At 48.5% G+C, this 17,750-nt stretch overlaps 1 protein-coding gene across 4 annotated transcripts in view; it reads left to right on the forward strand.

The window, feature by feature from the left end:
• Positions 1–1,474: 1,474 nt before the first annotated feature.
• Positions 1,475–17,750, forward strand: part of LOC149372559 (allene oxide synthase-lipoxygenase protein-like) — a 39,317-nt gene continuing 23,041 nt past the window's right edge. Inside the window, exon 1 of one of the 4 annotated variants that reach the window (XM_089567061.1) lies at positions 1,475–2,016. Coding sequence is in view for 2 of the 4 variants with exons in the window: in XM_089567059.1 (XP_089423185.1) it covers positions 14,051–14,078 (28 nt within the window). In the remaining 2 variants the exon portion in view is untranslated. Of the gene's footprint in view, positions 2,022–13,663; positions 14,079–17,750 lie in introns of those variants that run through there. The other 3 variants (XM_089567060.1, XM_089567059.1, XM_089567058.1) reach the window with 3 other exon arrangements.

Below are 17,750 nucleotides of genomic sequence, written 5' to 3' on the forward strand. Positions count from 1 at the left end.
CTTCGCACAGACAAAGTCTGAATTTCTGCCAAGTGCCAACGGAACTGGTGTCGCAGTAAAAAATTGCATTCATCTTCTTTGTTAAAGCAGAAACTCTCAGTGATCTTATCAGTTTAGGCATCCAACAGCGTTTGATTGAAACAACGCAGACGTATTACGTGCTAGTTTTGCAGAATGCCGAGACCCATGTCGTGTCTTCCTTCAACTTGCCCGCTAAAATGCAGGTAGGGTCTTAAGAATAGTACAGTAGAGCGAGAAGTGGCTATTTTGAATAAGCCGCCTTGATGGCTCGGTGGTTATGGTGCTCGGCTACTGACCGAAAGAGGCGGATTCGATCCCGGCCTGAGCAATCGCATTTCGATGGAGGCGAAATGCTAGAGGCCTATGTTCTATGCGATGTCAGTGCGCGTTTAATAGCCCCTGGTGGTCGGAATTATCCGGAGCACTCCACAGCGGCGTCTCTCAAAGCCTGAGCCATGTTGGGACGTTCAACCTCATAAAAACCGATACTAAACTTAATTTGAAGCTCTACAAGCCACGACTGGGGCGAGGCAGCGAGCTGCAAGCAAGGTTTATGCGATGGGAGCTTAAGCTGTCACTGTCTCCAGAGGATTGTCCACAATAGTGGATGCCTAATACACCTATTATACAGCAATCAGATGTTAGCGAAACAACACCAGTCGAGCGGCATTCCGCGCGTGCGAAGCTCATTTGGCGTCCTTCCCTCACCTACCCTCGCGCGACCCCGAAAAACAGTGGGCACGTGTCGGCCTTCTTCCATTACGTCGTGCGGGCAAGGAGGCCCTCACTGGGTAGTAGAGACCGGCTTGGTTTGCCAGCCGCTGTGTAACCGCTGTGTAACATCGGTCACAATCGAGGCACTGTTACGTTCGATCATGGATACTTCCTTTATGCGCTTAAGACACACATCCTTGGCAATCAAGGTTCTAACGTGCGTGCCGACTCGCAGCAAGGTCTCCTTAAGTCGCCAGATCTTCTGATCAACCAGGCGTGAACAGAGCAACACGCGATCTTCCACGTGGCGACAACGACATTCTTCACTCAGCTGCTTACTGGACCGCCATACGGACCGCAGCGTTTCCTCTCCAGCGGGGTGCTTGTTGTTGCCAGACATTGGGCACGCGCGCAGACATGCGCGCGTAAGAAGGCGACAAGAACAAAGAAAGCTCCGATAAAAGCCGATACAGGCAACGAACGAACAAACCTCGTCTGTTGTGAGAATGAGACCCTCGCGCCCGACATCACGAGAGTTGGTGCCGCTGCGGGCAAGGCCGGCAAGGCCGGCTAGAGGGAGAGAATGGCGCCGTGAAATTAGCTGAAACGAAACGGAGAAACAATCAAAAAGAGAACGTGCAGTAAAGTACGCGGGGGGGGGGGGGAAAGGCGTCGCAGCTCCCTCGAAAGCGAAAGGGAGAAGAGTCGCAGCAGAAAACCGGATCCGGACGTTCTCTCCCAAGGCGACGGCGAAGGAAACGGCGGGCTTGATCTAAAATACAAACCGGCGCGCCTTCTCCGCCGTCTACCGCCGTTGCCGCTTCGTCGTTTGGCGGCCGGCCGTTCCTAGCAGACGACGCACTCTTCGAAAGCCAGCGGGGTTTTTTCCCGCTCCGTCGACGTCGTCCAGCAGAAGCAACTCAGCGGTTGCACTTGCATTTGTGAGCGAGCTCGTAGAAACGTTACCCTTCGCAGCTGTCTGGTTCAATCATCTCGTCGCCCTGAAGCCCCGCTGAGTGTCGCCACGCGGATGATACGTCGCGAGATGTAGATCAACGCCGCAACGTTGTTCGTTGGACGGGCTCTCAACTGCGTGTTTGGCGGGTGGTCGCCGTCGGAGAACGAGGTCCAGTGGGGCAGTAGTGTCGCCCCCAACAGTGCGTTGTCGTATCATCTCGGTGACCCCTCGACGGACTGCTGCTGACTTCCGGTGTGCCCTACTGTGAGTTGCTTCTGCTCGTTTGGGTGCTTGGACGGCGAAAGAGACAAGGCGCCCCAGAAGTAAGGTGAGCTTGTTTTACATTCTGAATGATAGATTCTCGCTGGGCCCTTTTTTTTGTCGTTTTATGAAAAGCCAAAAGAGTGATCTAAGTGGCTGAAGTTGTGCTACGATATAACGTTGAAAGCGGTACGTTAAAAGGTGATGAAACGTGTTTTCTGTGGTGCGTCGTATCTTAGCACCAAACTCTTCATTGTGTCCGCAGCCTCAAGGCGAATTTTCTCTTGCTGGCAATAAAATCGATGTACGAGAACCGAACCGTATTTGCAGGCACCCCGCCCTATCCTAAACTGATCAGCAGCCAAGTGTCCATCGGATCTGTACGGACTTCATTATCTTTGTCACTGGTGAAAATTTTTCCATTCCAATTCATCACTTCATTCAAATAGTTGTTCCCATCCGTGGGAGGTTGAACGAGCTTTCATAGCAGATATTCACCATCCAAATAGACGTTTTCAAATGGACGTGGCTGAGGGAATTCCCCGATAAACTGTGCTCTGCATCACTTAAAATAGAAGTAAAAAACAAACATTATTAGAAACACGACACAAGTCTGAGGCAGAGAACTATAAAATTAGGGTGTGGGCAGCTTACCCTAGATGCACAGCTCTGAAGCCAGGCACACTAGGGCGAGTGATGGGCGCCGGTATGGACAAGAAGCCGCAGAGCTGGCTTGCTGGCCAACAAAAATTTTTACACTAGTCAAAAGGTCAGCCGATGTTCTAACAATGTTCATGTTCATGTAAATGCGGGCGCGAAATTGAAGTCATGACGCATGCCACAACATTAGAATGACATCATGGAGTTCGTGTGTTCTTTACTTTCCTTACTTTCGCCGTGTTTCAAGCACGGTCTGCGCAGAATACGAACGGCGCATCTACTTCGGTATAGTATTTGTTGGATTAACTCTGCTTCAAGACACCGGCGATCTGATTCTTTTCTTTCGATGCGCTTTACGCATTTCAGGGCACGATGGTGAACGTCCAACCGCGCAAGTTTTGTCCCTCATTACAACCTCGGACCGCGAATCTCGTCGAACTATAATTTTGCCGACAAGCGCTGTTCAATAGGAACGGCTCGGAACGGCAAGCATTTTATGCAGTCAAGTCGATCTATTCTTCATACCCTCTACAGAAAAAAAAATTCAGGGGGGCACTTTGTTGCCCTAAAGTGCGGTGAGGCGAAAGCCTTTAGCGCGATGCTGCTGCATGTGTCACTGGTGCGTGGTTAAGATGTTAATTAAGTACACAATTCTTTGTGAATCTTAAATGCTGGAGACACTGGAGGGCGTTTGGGAGGCATCCGTCTGATTCGACGCCTTTCGGCAAACCCACTCCAGCGTCCTAGACAAGAAGAGCTACATATGCGTTGGCAAGAAGTAGCGTAGCCATTAGCACGCTCGGCTTCGGAACGGAAGGATGGGGGTTCGAATCCCATCGTGCACAAAGGTTCTTTTCCTGGCCTGACTAGAAAAAAGCGTGGCACCTCTGCTGACAACCTTCTGTCGACAACGATGAGGCATTAAAGGTTTTCTCCTTAATAATTCTCCTCGAATTACTGGTACCTATGCCTGACAACTACCGAGCTGTCGCGTGAGCACCTTCCCGTTTGCGACTCGTGCGAGGAAGCGGCGCGAGCCGTTGCTTCCTATCGATAACGCCTCGGCTGGCGAATATCGCGCGCTTTGAAGCGGAAGACGCCATAGGTGGGGCTCCCATCCTGAAGGAGTAAACTCAGACGGCTTCCTGCTTCGCTTCGGAGGAAGTGCGCCTTAGCGACGGGCACGCGACCAGCGCGAGCTACGCCAACGCGCTCCAAGCTTTGGCTGCTCGCTAATCACTTGGAACTAAAGACTCGAGTGCTGACTGGTCGTAGCAGGGCTTCTACATGACTGGGCCAAGCAAACTCTTGCAGAAATAAGCTTTCCTGAAATTTGGTAGCTGTTTGGACCATTCGTTAGGGATGGTAATAGCATGTAACTGAACGTTTACTGTTCCCAGGCTTATTGTGTATGGTTAGTCGCGCCCGTTGTTCGAATCCGCCTAACAGAGATGGTTAGGACATACAGTTGGCAAAGCACCCGCTCATACGTTAAAACTTCCGTGGATTGTCTCGGCCTGTGAGTCCGTACAAGCCATAAAACAGCTGTTACAGAGCGAATACTTCGCTGAGTAGTCCATCTTGAAGAACGACCCTACTAGGCTACGAAGTGAAGGAAAATGAATGGTTGTCCTTGTGGCCTATGCCGTGAGCAGTAATATCCTTATGATACGAAAAAAAAACACACAAAATGGCGCGTGATGCACACACAGTGCTCTTTTCGGTATCCAGTGCATGGCCGTTGAGCGCTGTTGTTGAGACGGGGGGATAATGATGGGGAGGAGTCGTCATCGGCTTGTTTAGTGCGTACAAGCTCGAGCTATTCGCGCAATGCCCTAGCCCTATAATATGTGGGCCTGCACCATAATCATCCAATCCCACATTTACACTGTCGCCAGTGGATTGTTGATTCATAAAAGCCACGTCTACAGACTCTAACTCGACCATCTTAATTGCAGTTCGTTGAGGCTATAGCACTCGCGGCGCTCTGACGAGGACTTTGCTGCTGTTAATGCCTTTTTGCGACTAACGGAGCAGAAATGATTACGTCGGTACTCAAATAGGCTACTTTATGATGTTCGCTCAACGGGCAAACCGATGCACCAACTGTTCCCACTCTATATGTGGTATCCAAACGCTGTATTCCTAAGACGTTCAGTCTGTAGCACTCCTTACCCTTGGCAGAATTGACAAGACTTAAGGAAGCTAGTTGGGTCCCTCGCATAGTTTCCCTAAGACTGCCGGCACATAGAAGGAACTTCCCAGACAAGCGTCAGGTAAAATATAAAGGTTTAATTACATGATTAAGGTGAGACAAGTAGGGTAAAGTAGGGAGACAAGGTAACAAGATTGAAGAACCTCCCTCCATGCCGAACAGCAGCTTAAATAGGGTGTCCTGTCCCCAGGTTCCTAGTTGGGAAATTTGGTTAATTAAAAATGCGTCCAGTCACTGTGAATTTGGTCACGTGTCCATTTGTAGTGGTCCGCCCACAAGGACGTCCCCCCTCTTCACCCTCGCCACTTCCTCGAAGTTGCTGTCCGGCCGATCCCTCGCAGCAACGATGACAAGCCGTTAAGGTCGAGCCATTCGTCAGCCAAAACGCAAGTCTGACACCTCCACTTCACAGCGAGCCGTGGGCACGGAGGGCTGGTGTCGCACTTGCGCCGAAAGGTTCCAGGAAGACAGGCAGTCGTTACCGAAGCGCGAGCACGCCAGCACCCGCGCTGGCCATAAACAACACAGAACAGCCGCCGGCACACCATGCCGTTGCGTTCCGTTTGGGTTTGGCAAAGCTAATGGGAGTTGAGCCGAGGACCGTTCCCGCGCAGCGTATATCCACCCCATAAACCACCAGGGGGCACCCTTGTTGACGCCGCCCCCTGCCTTCGGGGTGCCGAGGCCGCCGCGCCGACGCCTCTTCGAAGTCGTGTCTATTGACAGTTTCCAGATGTCTGGAGATTCTTTCTAGGCACCAAGAAACCGTTCCGATGCTTCGGCGCTTTAGCGGAAGGAGTCGAACGTAACAAAGCTCCTCTATTCAAAGACAACCCTTTCGCGTATATTTAGCCCAGATGCCGCAAATAGCTATTTCTTTCTTCTTCATGCGACTATTTAGCTGCTTGTAATACAAAACAAGAAGACAAACCTCTTTCGTCAGTAATCAGGCCACTAGAGTACCACTGTTAACGACACAGAAAAAAGACGGATGCAACGGGCGTGCTTCGCTATGACTGTACGCACACTCATATTCATACCTTCCATCTCCTTACAGCTACAGTGTCTTTCCCGCGTGTGATATGATGAGATTTGTAAGTTTGTTTAGCCTTTAGTGTTTGCTCTGCGTCTGGCTAAGAGTAGCGTTCAGAAGCAGGCGCTTCTTTGAAAAGCTGAAGTCCCTATCCTTGACGCATGTGGACAGTGTGAGGGAATCACGACTGCCGTTTTCTTAGCAGCTTAGCGAAGAGCAGTGACCTTGTGTACTATGAAACGAGAGCTGTCGGTGATGCATTCACCTTCACGTGACGCGACACCTGGAAAGAGAGGCAGGGCATCAAGGAGCTGCGTTCGCTGATGTCGTAGTTTCCGCAGCGAATTCTGTTGAGTGTAGCACGTACCGCAGGATTCAAGGGTATTCACCAAGTTCTGACACCAACTATTAAAGCAGCACCGTAGCGCCGTATAAGCGGGCTAGGATTCTGAGGAGAGGATTTCCGGCGCCCACAAAGCCTACGTGCTTGCCAGGAGGAAGTCTACCTGAAGGCGTGGAAAAGAACTTGCCGAAAGGAACTGTTCCGTCATTCGTTTCCTTTCACTGGTGTGTAACACTACACGTGACGTCAAACTGACGTTGGCAGGAAGTCTGTCCCACCCACCAATTTCTTCCGTGCCGTCCGGTTCCGCTGCTACAGCTCAGAGGCACGTTTTTGATCGCTACATTTCCGAGCTGAATTGTCCCAGAACACTTCCTCAGCATCTCTGGTACCCCCAAAAGTAATGCTTGACGGCTTCATACTATCGCACTGGAAGGTTCTCGGACGTTGGTCCCGACTGACATCTGCGCGGAAGTTACCTGTAGAGCTGCTCCCTTTTCCGTTTCGTTTCGATTCCCAGTGCTGCCAGGTACCCACCGTGACACATTCAGTACAAGCTTTCCACTGGCCTGATGCTCGGCTTATCTGGGGTGAAATGCTGGGGAAATGAATATTTGAGCCCACTTAGTGTATACGAAAAAAACTCTGCCTCTCCCGTAACCGAGAGTAGAGTAAGCATGAAATGTTTACGGGCATAATGCGAAGCGCACGCGGACACGACGAGACGCAGGCCTGACAAGAATGTACGAGGTCTGTTAGAAAAGTATCCGACCTTTGGCCGTTGAAAAAAAGCTGGCATAACTGGAGCGTTGCAAACCTAGTCATCTTTAAAGTAGTCTACTTGGGACTCCACACACTTCTCCCAGCGGTGCTGCCATTGTGGGAAGTATTCCGAAAAGGCCCTTTTCGGAATGGAGTTTAGCTCAGCTGTCGTTGCAGCCATAATGTTGTTCCTTGTCTGAAATCGCGCTCCTTTCAATCGCCTTTTGATTTTGGGAACCAGCCAGAAATCGCAGGGGCCATATCAGGATAGTAAGGAGTCTGTTGAACTACAGGAGTCTGGTTTTTCACCAAAAAATCTGATTCGAGTGCGAGGAATGTGCACGAGCATTGGCGAGATGGGTGCGCCAATTTCCTGTTGACCTCAGCTCCGGGTTATTGCGCCGCACAGCATCACGTAGGCAACGGAGGACATCCCTGTAGTACTCTTTGGACATTGTTTGACCCTGTAGAGTGCGTACTCGTGGTCTGCCACACAGAGGGTGTCAAAGAAAGCAGTCAGCATCACTTTCACATTGCTGCGCAATTGGCGGGCCTTCTTAAGTCTTGGTGACGTGGAATGATTCCACTCTGACGACTGGGATCTGGTTTCCCGGGTCGTACCTGTACACCCAAGACTCGTCACTAGTGATTATGATGTTGATGAAGTCGGGGTCACTGTTTGACGGAATCCAGCATGTCCTGTGAGACTTCAACACGAAGCTGCTTTTGCTCCACCGTGAGCAGCTTCGGCACGAATTTCGCCGCAACTCTCTCCATGGCCAAATCTTCGGTGATAATGGAATGTGCGGAGAAATTGCTCATGTCCACCTCTTCCTCAATTCTCGGATAGTCACGCGACAGTCCCGCATCACCATAGCGTTCAGTTCGGCAATGACCTGGTCATTTTGGCATGTTGATGGCCGATTGGAGCGTGGCTCGTTCTCCACCGATGTGCGGCCATCTTTAAAACAATTGTAATACTGCTTAAACTGTGTGCTGCTCATAGCATCTTCACAGAAAGCCGTCTGAATATTTCGAATGGTTTCCACTCGGCTGTCGCCAAGTTTATGGCAAAATATGTTGCAGTAGCGCTGCTCCTTTCACTCCGCCATTTTCCTTGCAATAAAAAACCGACGAGCACTGCACACTGCCTCACTCAAACGCTGCTTCCCAGCGACTGACGCTATCGGCAGGCGGGAAAAAATTCATGCATGCGCATGAAGGTTCAAGATCGCCTGATGCAAGCGCGCTTGTCTCATATCCATCAGGTGTTCGCAAAAAAAAAAATAAAGTCGGATACTTTTCTAACAGACCTCGTATATGCAGCGCGTTCGAAACTGTCCGAAGTGCATAGAGGCGAAAGCGTTTTCAGCACCACTTTGCGTATGTGACACTGGTGATGTTACCACTGGATTACGTCACACATAATTCATGACGAAGTAATGACAAATTACTGATTAGTGTGTAATGACTGATTAATGACTGAATACTAATAAACTGCTAATTAATGACGCTTAAGCTTCGCCTTTAGGAGTGGAACGCGACAGCGTGTTGTAGCGCTGCCAGGCAGTCCGCGGAACGCCACCACCCGTTCGGCGTGATGCCTCGTCTCTGAAGGTGTCGACGTTTTGGCAAAGTACAGACAGGCAGGCAGGAAGCTCCCCTTGTTCAAAACAGTTAATTGGTCAGCGCTGTTGTGTCCCCTTCTTGTTCTGTGCCGTCTTTGCGCTTTTTGAGGAAAGGAAATTACGCAGTAATTCTCTGCCATCTCGGTGGACACCCGAGCCGCACCTTACAGGAAGGTAGGAACGCCACCACCCGTTCGGCGCGATGCCTTGCCCTTTGAACGAAACGCTTTTTGAGGAAAGGAAATGGCGCAGTAATTCTCTGTCATCTCAGTGGACACCCGAACCGCACCATACAGGAAGGGAGGAACGCCACCACCCGTTCGGCGCGAAGCTACTGGCGCTTGTATGCCGGTCCTCTAGGAGGGCTTAGAGAGTCTCGTTAAATCTCGTACGGTGCCCGGATGTTCTCGTTTCAGTGCCCGGATGAGTGGAATTCAGTGCCCGGATGTTGGCTCTCGGTCTTGGCGTGACTATCACCACACTGCCGACAACGGGAGCTAAAAGCATTTCATGCTTAAATATTGTGGCATGTATGTGCTTTTTGCACGCGTTATTAGAAATCGGAAATTATAATTCCGTGGATTATCAAACGCCCAGCTCGACTGATATCTTGATAAACATTGAGAAGGCACTGGCAGCAGTTATTTTTTGCGACTCGTTTAGAGATCAACGGCGCTTGCATGCCGGTCGCGTAGGAGGGCTTAGAGAGTCTCGTTAAATCTCGTGAAGTCTCGTATGGTGCCCAGATGTTCTCGTTTCAGAGCCCGGATGATGGCTCTCGGTCTCGGCGTGACGTCACCACACTGCCGACAACGGGAGCTAAAAGCATTTCATGCTTAAAAATACCTTTTGTCATTGCACTCTTTGGTCACAAATGACGTGCCGCCATTAAAATTTATCATCATCGTCATCTTTCTTCTACTCTAGTAATCCTCCCTTCGAGAGAAGTGACTGACCTGTGTGAGAGCAGATGGACCCTTTTGTCGTCGCTTAGTTTTACTGATTTCCTCTAATTATTTAAATATTATATATCTTACGGTACATCTTTTCATTTCTCCACCATAAAAGAGGGAAATGTATAGGCGCTTTTTTCCTGCTGGGTACTTCTGCTTAGTTCTATATTTGAGGTGACCGTGAGAGTCTGTGGTCAATGAACAGTTTTGTTGCCGTTCCCCGTTGGGTACACGGGAACGACGTTTCTATCTTTGCAAGTTTCTTTTTCAAACTATTTAGGCGCAGAAATAGTATTGAAGAAGCATAACTTTCGTCCTTGGTGGAGTGCACCAGTTTTTACAATTTTTTTCCCGAGTGGCGGCTTTATACATAGGAGGAGTTCATTTCTGCGGTATAGTAAAGAATCACCAATCTTAGGTTACTTCATGGAAACATCACAAAATCAACAAGAAGCAGGCGGAAACCTTCAGCCTCGGTGGGTCCGTAGAACCGTTGTTGCAGATTAGTGATTATTTTGTACAAAACTGCCCTGCTTGACGATTGAAACAGCACCACCTTACTTTCTGCCGTTGACATTACTGAGCACCATTGCAACCTCCCAGCAAGCCTAAATAAACGAAAAAATTGTCTACATTATTCGAGAATACATAAACGGTGAGCTAAGGTTGTTGGGCCCATACTACGCACGTGTGGCACGGGACGTTGTATCGAGTAAAACACCTATAATTACAGTCAGCTTCTGTGTGCTCACTATCCTGCCACTTCGGTTTTCCTTCTCCTGTCACAACGAAAAGCCGACGAACCGAGATCGACGTTCTCGCTAAAACGAGCGGTCAGTCGACGGGGAATCCCTTAGCACGAACAGTCAATCGCGAAGTGGGATCAAGCGTTCGTCGTGATGCTGAGCGAACCTCGTAGACGGCGTCATCATCGGTCAGCGCGGATGCCGTAATGCGCCGTCCGGCGTGAACTCACGTCCGGCAACCGCGAGTTCAACCGGAGTGGCAGGGACGTCAGCGACCCACTAGCGGATGTGGTCCGTGGAGACTCGTGCCAGCCGGCGCGGCGTCTTTGGTTCTTCGTTGGCAGGGGGATGCAACGGCCGGTCGGTCGGCCGATTGTTGTTCGTCGAGGGAAACCCCGGCGGCTGACAGCAGCACTGCGGCCTTGACACAGCGGCCGGTGAACGTACCTGACGGCACCTTCAAGGCCTCGCCCTCCTCTTTCCCACCCCTTTGATTTCCTCCTCGTTCCTCCCCCACCTCGCCTCAGGTCGTGTTCGTTTTCCGACGTAGTCACTTAGAACGAGTGCTTTCGCTATCGTTCCTGGAAATGTTTGAATTGAGCACGTGTGCTTTGCGTTTTCTTTTTCGCATGCGAGAGGAGCCTGCTTTTGGCTGAACCTCACGAATTTTTTTTTTCTTTTATCAGGAACCGACTGACCAAAATGTCAAAACTCACTCAGAGCTCCAAATTTTTCTCGTTGGTACATTGTTGGCCGTTCGAAATACGCCCTTGCACGCCATGTTTACCCAGTACTACTAGTAGAAGTAATATACGAACTTCTTATCATAAATGAAAGAAAGAAAGAAAGAAAGAAAGAAAGAAAGAAAGAAAGAAAGAAAGAAAGAAAGAAAGAAAGAAAGAAAGAAAGAAAGAAAGAAAGAAAGAAAGAAAGAAAGAAAGAAAGAAAGAAAGAAAGAAAGAAAGAAAGAAAGAAAGAAAGAAAGAAAGAAAGAAAGAAAGAAAGAAAGAAAGAAAGAAAGAAAGAAAGAAAGAAAGAAAGAAAGAAAGAAAGAAAGACTTCGGTATTTTTGTAATTGTTTCGTTGTCCTGAAATGGCAAATGGCACGTTCTCACTGTGGAGGATTGACCAGGGCTTGTACTGTGATGTCCTAATGACCAAATTATATTGCAGTAATACGTGCAAGTAATATTGAAAGCAGAAAACTGGCCTATAAAAGCAAACAGCAAAGTTATTTTTCTGTGTGATCTGAAAAAATTGAACGGGAAAAGAGGTTTTTACGAGCAGGGAATGAGAAAAAAAAATTAGAAGGAGTGAATTATGATCACAGAGCTGTAAAAGAAATATTAGCATAGGATAGTTTTAACCTGGTAGCCGTCTTGGTCTCAAAAGAAGTTTTCTACAGCGGAGCACATATTCCTTTTAGAGCTTCTAAATGTAGACGGCCCAGGAGAAACAAGTTCAACAGCAAAACGAAAGCCGAATTGTTGAAGCGAGATTTCTAGAAGCCGCCCCTTAACAAAGAATAGGACTGATGACACGAGACAGTGGTCGATAGTTGCGGGTTCAGAACGCACCGAACTTAAAAGCGAGACCGCCAAAATCTGGGAAGACAGAAATTTATTGGCGAATTTTACAACGTAGGCGCGTGAAGGAAACCTCAAGCTTGTGAGATCGCTATTGTTTGCTGCTCTAAAGGAAATGAATATATCGCAAGTTTGTTAAGCATGTGAGGAGCAGATTTCGCAGATTCTTGCATTAGCACCTGTCTGCAATACGTAGGCGTGGTCATGTAGCCTTTCAGCTCGGGGGCTTATTTTGGGAAGCTTTGATTGTCCGGGCCGTTTGGTGAACGATCACTTCAAGGAAAAGTTTACGCAAAAGTGATGAGGCTTAGCATACAAAAACGCAGAGAAGAGACAAGACAGACTTGCTCTTGTTTATGTTTTTCTCTTCTAAGTCCCGTCTGTTTTGCGCAAACTTATCCGTAGAATAGGACCTTGTTTTTGAGGACGTAATACATGCATTCAGAGGAGACCCGAAATTGTTGCTGTTATTTTCAAAGCCCCTACCGTAATTAGTCGAACTTTTGAGAGACGTATGTTTCCAAGCAATATAAAATAAATTTGTGCTCCATAAAATAAAACAACAAAGAAAGTACCCTGTTTAAAGCTACGCACAGTCAGCTTGCTAAGTTTAAGGCGATGAGGACGATTCTAGTAAGGCATACTTCAATATCCGAAATCGAATCAGCATGCGAAAGAAATTCAACTATAAATTATTTAGTGGTCATAGGTGAATACAACATGGTCATCCATGTATGCTGATACGTTCCTCATTATTACAAACAAAAAAACACGTAACCAAAAATTTGACGTCTTTAATCCTTTATCCTTAAATATCCTTAAAGACATATTACTTTAAAAACACACGAAAAAGATTGATCGGTAGCCAGAACAAGTTATCATGCCACGTGTGCAGCGAAAAACAAACTGCCACATATTGAAAGCCTAAATAAACAAAAGTATGTCTTCCGATAATTTGTTCCAATGGGCAGTCGTGAACGGGAGTAATGAGTGCTTATGTATGTTAACGCGGCTAATAGGCTGCTATATAATTTTGCTGTGACTGATTCGTGACGAGTGCCTGCAAGGTTTTTTTTAAGATAATGCATCGGGTTTAGTTTAAAGTGATTGGGGTAGAGGAGGTAAATAAATTTCAATCTGGAGGTTGACCTGCGCACAGACAGCACAGACCTGGATAATCGTGCTCTCTGCTGGCGCATGTTTTGAGGCACATACGATCGGTGGTATTCCGCAACCGTGTGCCACACAGCGAAATGCGTTCGCTGTGTTACGGCGTCACGCAAGTAGACAGATTAGGCGCGCCTCTTACAACCGGTAGAGCTCCTCGAACGGCGCCGAGAGACGGCTCGGGTGTACGCGACCTGCATAGAGGCGCGATACGTGTCTTTTCAGGAAAACTTCGGCACCCGTCTAGCCAGTGCCGACTGCAAACATACCAGAAGGGTCACTCATCTGCTCTGGGCATACTACTAGTGCTCAGGGAACTGCCTTGTGTCGCGTCGGCGTCGTCTGCATGTCTGGGTCGTCCTGTCCATCTTTCCTGTTTCCCCTCGCGCTAATTTTCATCATAAACGTACGCCAACTCACCCAACCTTCGGTTTTGCACACCAGTGGCCCCGCAGTGGAACTTCGGAGATAGCACTCGCTAAACATCCGCTAATAGAAGAACGGATTTGTGGCCACTCTCCTTCTTTATTCGCTGCAGAAACGGGGGTCAAGGCGATTTCCCCACAAAAAATTTCCTCTATTTTTACACGCTTAAATCCGCCCCTTCGCGACGATTTTTCTTCAGCTGCGGAATTCGCCAAAGCTTCGCGAAAACGACGATTGTTTAAACGATGCGCCTGAGAAAACACGCGCGCAGAGCGCGAACGTTTGTTTTGGTGATATGCGCAGCGCGCACGCTAGGCGGCGCGCCAACGCTTACACTGAATGACGCTGAAGCCGCCGCGCAGGAAGACCAATTTAGAAGCGTGCGTTGCGGGAGGCAGGCAGTGTGCGGGTACAGCCATCACCGATCGGCCCGGCGAACAGATCGCTCGTATAACTGCCCGTCGGAGGTGCAGGACGCGTCCAGTGTCACTTTCAATGTCCGTCCTGAATCAAGTGGCTTTCTGAAATCGCCGCGCACTCGCACCACCCGTCACGTGACCACCGGGGCACCAGGATCATGGACACGGAAGCGGAAGGATTAAGCAGTGAGAGTGATGGAACCTTTTGCTTATTCTTGCCTCGCGCTAACTGCCGGCGATTCACTTCAAGTTGCCTGTTTTCGCTTGTTGCGTGCAGTCGCCGACGTTTACTCTCGATACTAAAATTATGATCACGTCCTGTGAGAAGCGGCAATGTCGCTGTTGACGAGCTAAACGGGTTAATGGGACGTCAGGAAATGTCCCTACCACAAACTAGCATTATCTGAGTCGTGCCCTCAAGGCAGTGAACATTATTGTGTCAGTTCCATGTTCACGAAATTATATCTTCCATTGAAATGGTCGCCAGTACAGTGATGGCAGCAAATATTTGAACATTTTTTTTTTCATTTTGAAGTATTATTACGTATTTCAGAGCTCATGCTACCATCCTTCTTTTGGCTTTCGCCGATTTATCGACAAATACTCAATTCACTTACATGATTCAAGAAATTATGGGCAATTATCGAGTCGGAATCCGCTGAGATACTGGCTTACGCTCAGAGCTTCCTCAACACGCAACGAGTTTTTGCGACACTGGCATTTACAAGTCGCTGCGCAGAACTGAAGCACTCGGTGTGGCTTGTGCGGCCTATTGGAGACTCAACGTGTTCAGTGAAATGCTCACGTAGGATTTAATTTCAGCCACGAGCTTCAGTCACGAATCTAGGGTCACCTTGGCCATTGTATTTTTGTATACTGCGTAGTGATATAAAGTTACGATGAAATGAAAACACCAGGACATCCAACGAGCGACGATCGTAAAGAGAGGAAGAGGAAAAGCTTGAATAGTCCATGAACAGGTGATAAGGCTGTTCGACAGGCTGTTAAAACATATCAACAAAATGTCGTGATTTTGACGGCAAACAAATATGTCGCTATATCCTATAAAATAAATTCAGCATGAACAAAAAGAATCAATGTTGCGTCAACGCCCGCGCCAGCTTTCAGTTAGGAGAACATTCATTTTAGTTTTGTCCCATGACATCCAGGGCAACGCTTAGGTTTTTGAATCTCTGTTATGTCTGATTGGAACTATGCAGCTGTTACTGGAGCTAGCGTCGGCGTCAGCCAACCAGGGACCAAATTCAATGCTGCTGACTCTGTCAGATTGGCTCGTAGCCAGTCGGCATTCGTGCCTTTTGGCACGTGTCATAATCAAAGATGGGATGAGCGATCAGCCGGCCAGTCAAGAATAACTCGCTTGCAAAATGCGTCGTGTTCGATTTCAAATGGGTGCAGAGTGCCTGCACGCCAACACTCTGAACGATGCGCCGCTATAGTGCAAAATAACGCAATACCAGCAATTTCCAGCTGCCACAAAGAGACAGATAGAAAGGGAGAAACACAAGTCCGACACGCAGTGTACACTTAAAGAATTTGGCACTACGGCGAAACCCTCATTATATCTATTGGTTATGGTATGACGCGCTTTAAAATGTTACTCAGACCTTTACATTGGGCACAAAACACGTTAGTTCTCTGTCCTTTTATGGCGTTTGCGTGCGTGGATGAAAATTTTCCTTCTTTCTTTTTCTAGCGAACATGACCAGAAAGGATGTTGCAAAAATGCGTGACTACTGCTTGAAGCCTTCGGCAGTTGTGCAATAACCACACGTCGGGGTGTTTCGCCGAACCGTGTGGTGGACATCTTCAGCGAAGGAATTTTTCTCAGCGACGCTGCAAGTATAATGTGACATTCAATTCAACCCCGATGCAGCAACTCTAACTGTAGCTCCAAGGAGCGCGACATTAGCATATTTAGACTCTCCAACTAGCGCAATTGCAAGCACCTTTTAAATTGGTTTATTCGAGCCTTTTCTCTGAGTCTGTTCTGGTTACTGCGTTCTTCAAGCGGAGGCGAACGTTTCGAGCACCGCGCGCAATGAGAGACACAAACAAGTGCTTCAAAGAGCCGACCCCAACGGGGCCTGTTGAAAGAACGGAAGTGCGGTAGAATTAAGCCGGCCTTAACCCGCACTTTAATGATGCCTTTGATTACGACAAAGCGCCGCTCGCTAATGTCATTCAATTGAAGTTTGCTGCTCTTCTATGTGTGCCTATGTGTGTCATAGGAGAGAGAGCCGCGCTCACACGCGACTTGTGTTCCTTTGACATCAGGCTCAACCTAAGCGGGCAGCTCTTAAAAGGGTAGCTATTCTGTATATACACACGGGGAAATGCGGGAGTGCTTTCGATAGGCACCTACTGCAATTAGCTGCAATTAAAAGAACAATTTATAATCTCGCTGCCTTTAAAAGAATTGTCAGTTTATAATTTTTTAAATAATAACGGGAGATTTTACAGATGAGCGGCTCCGTAACAAAAAACGGCCGTATGAAACTGAGCGTAAGCATGTGTTGGGATTCGAACCACCATCCTTCCGTTCCGAAGCCGAGCGTGCTAATGGCTACGCTACTTCCTGTCAACGCATATGTAGTTCTCCTCGTCTAGGAAGCTGGAGAGTGTTTGCAGAAAGGCGTAGAATCAGACTGATGCCACCCAAGCGCCCTCCAGTGTCTCCAACAAATAAGGTTCACACACAATTGTGTACTTAATTAACATCTTAACCACACATCAGTGACACAAGCAGCAACACCGCGCTAAAGGCTTTCGCCTCATCCCACTTTAGGTCAACAAAGTGCTCCCCCTGAATCTTTTTACGCTGAGATGACGGCCCGGCAAGGAGTCAGAATTTTATTCTAAAAGTTTATTTTGTCCGCAGTTAGCTCTCTAACAGGCGCAGCCCTAACAGCAGATAGTGGACAAGCTAGAGTGTAGAAATTAATTTAGAGGAAAGCAAGCCAGTGGTCGAATACTAGATTAGTATATCTGGATAGCAGCGTTCGCATCACCACAGCTGTATGAAAAGGGGGATCGAGCTCATCAGGCTTAACCTTTGCCAGAGTGAGCTGGCCAGGCGTCTGTAATTGCAGCTGCGCTTTATTCACATCTGTGTTAATTGCCTAAGAATAATTATCAACAATGGTGAACGTGATGACCGGAATGCCAGCCAGTGTTCTTCCCGTCGTGCATGAAGTGCGTTGGTATGCAGCTTGCCATAAAACGAAGGCAGAACCTGTCGCCGTAAGATTGCGCGCTCACTTCGAGCTGATGACCGTCGCTGCGAAAGCTATTTCTATTTCCCTCTTTCTCTTATCATCCGCTTACTAAAGTAGCCAGCATGCTGCATCCAGATGAACGTTGTGAATGGCACCGGGCTGTGGATACCTCGTGCATTCCTTGCAGTGTCGCTTTTTGTAACGCATCGCCGGAATTTCCGCATAACGGATGTTTACTGGCACTTTCAACGCGGCCTCCAGTAGCTCGCGTACTATAACGCAAGACCGCAACGCAGCTCCGAAACAGCAGGGGCCATTCCGGAATGATTTGCGGGAGCAGAGAGCAAGTCACGTGGCAAAAGAATGTTGCAGCGTGACGCCGCGCCACTCCCTAGTTCGCGCTAATAAGGGGCCAGCTGTGAGGTCAGATGCTCCATTGTTTTTAGCCTCGCGCCGCGCCCGCTGAGTGTAGACGCGCACGATGTGATTGTTCCCCGCTCGCGACGTATGCGGCCAGCGTAGACACGTGTGGGTCGCTGTACCGACGGAGGCATTCTGCATAGAGAGGTTCCCGTGGAGAGGAGGCGTGTTTGTTGCATAATTAGTGTCCGACTTGCCA

The sequence above is a fragment of the Amblyomma mixtum genome, chromosome 1 (assembly GCF_055824585.1).
Source record: "Amblyomma mixtum isolate Tamu chromosome 1, ASM5582458v1, whole genome shotgun sequence".
Lineage (NCBI taxonomy): Eukaryota > Metazoa > Arthropoda > Arachnida > Ixodida > Ixodidae > Amblyomma > Amblyomma mixtum.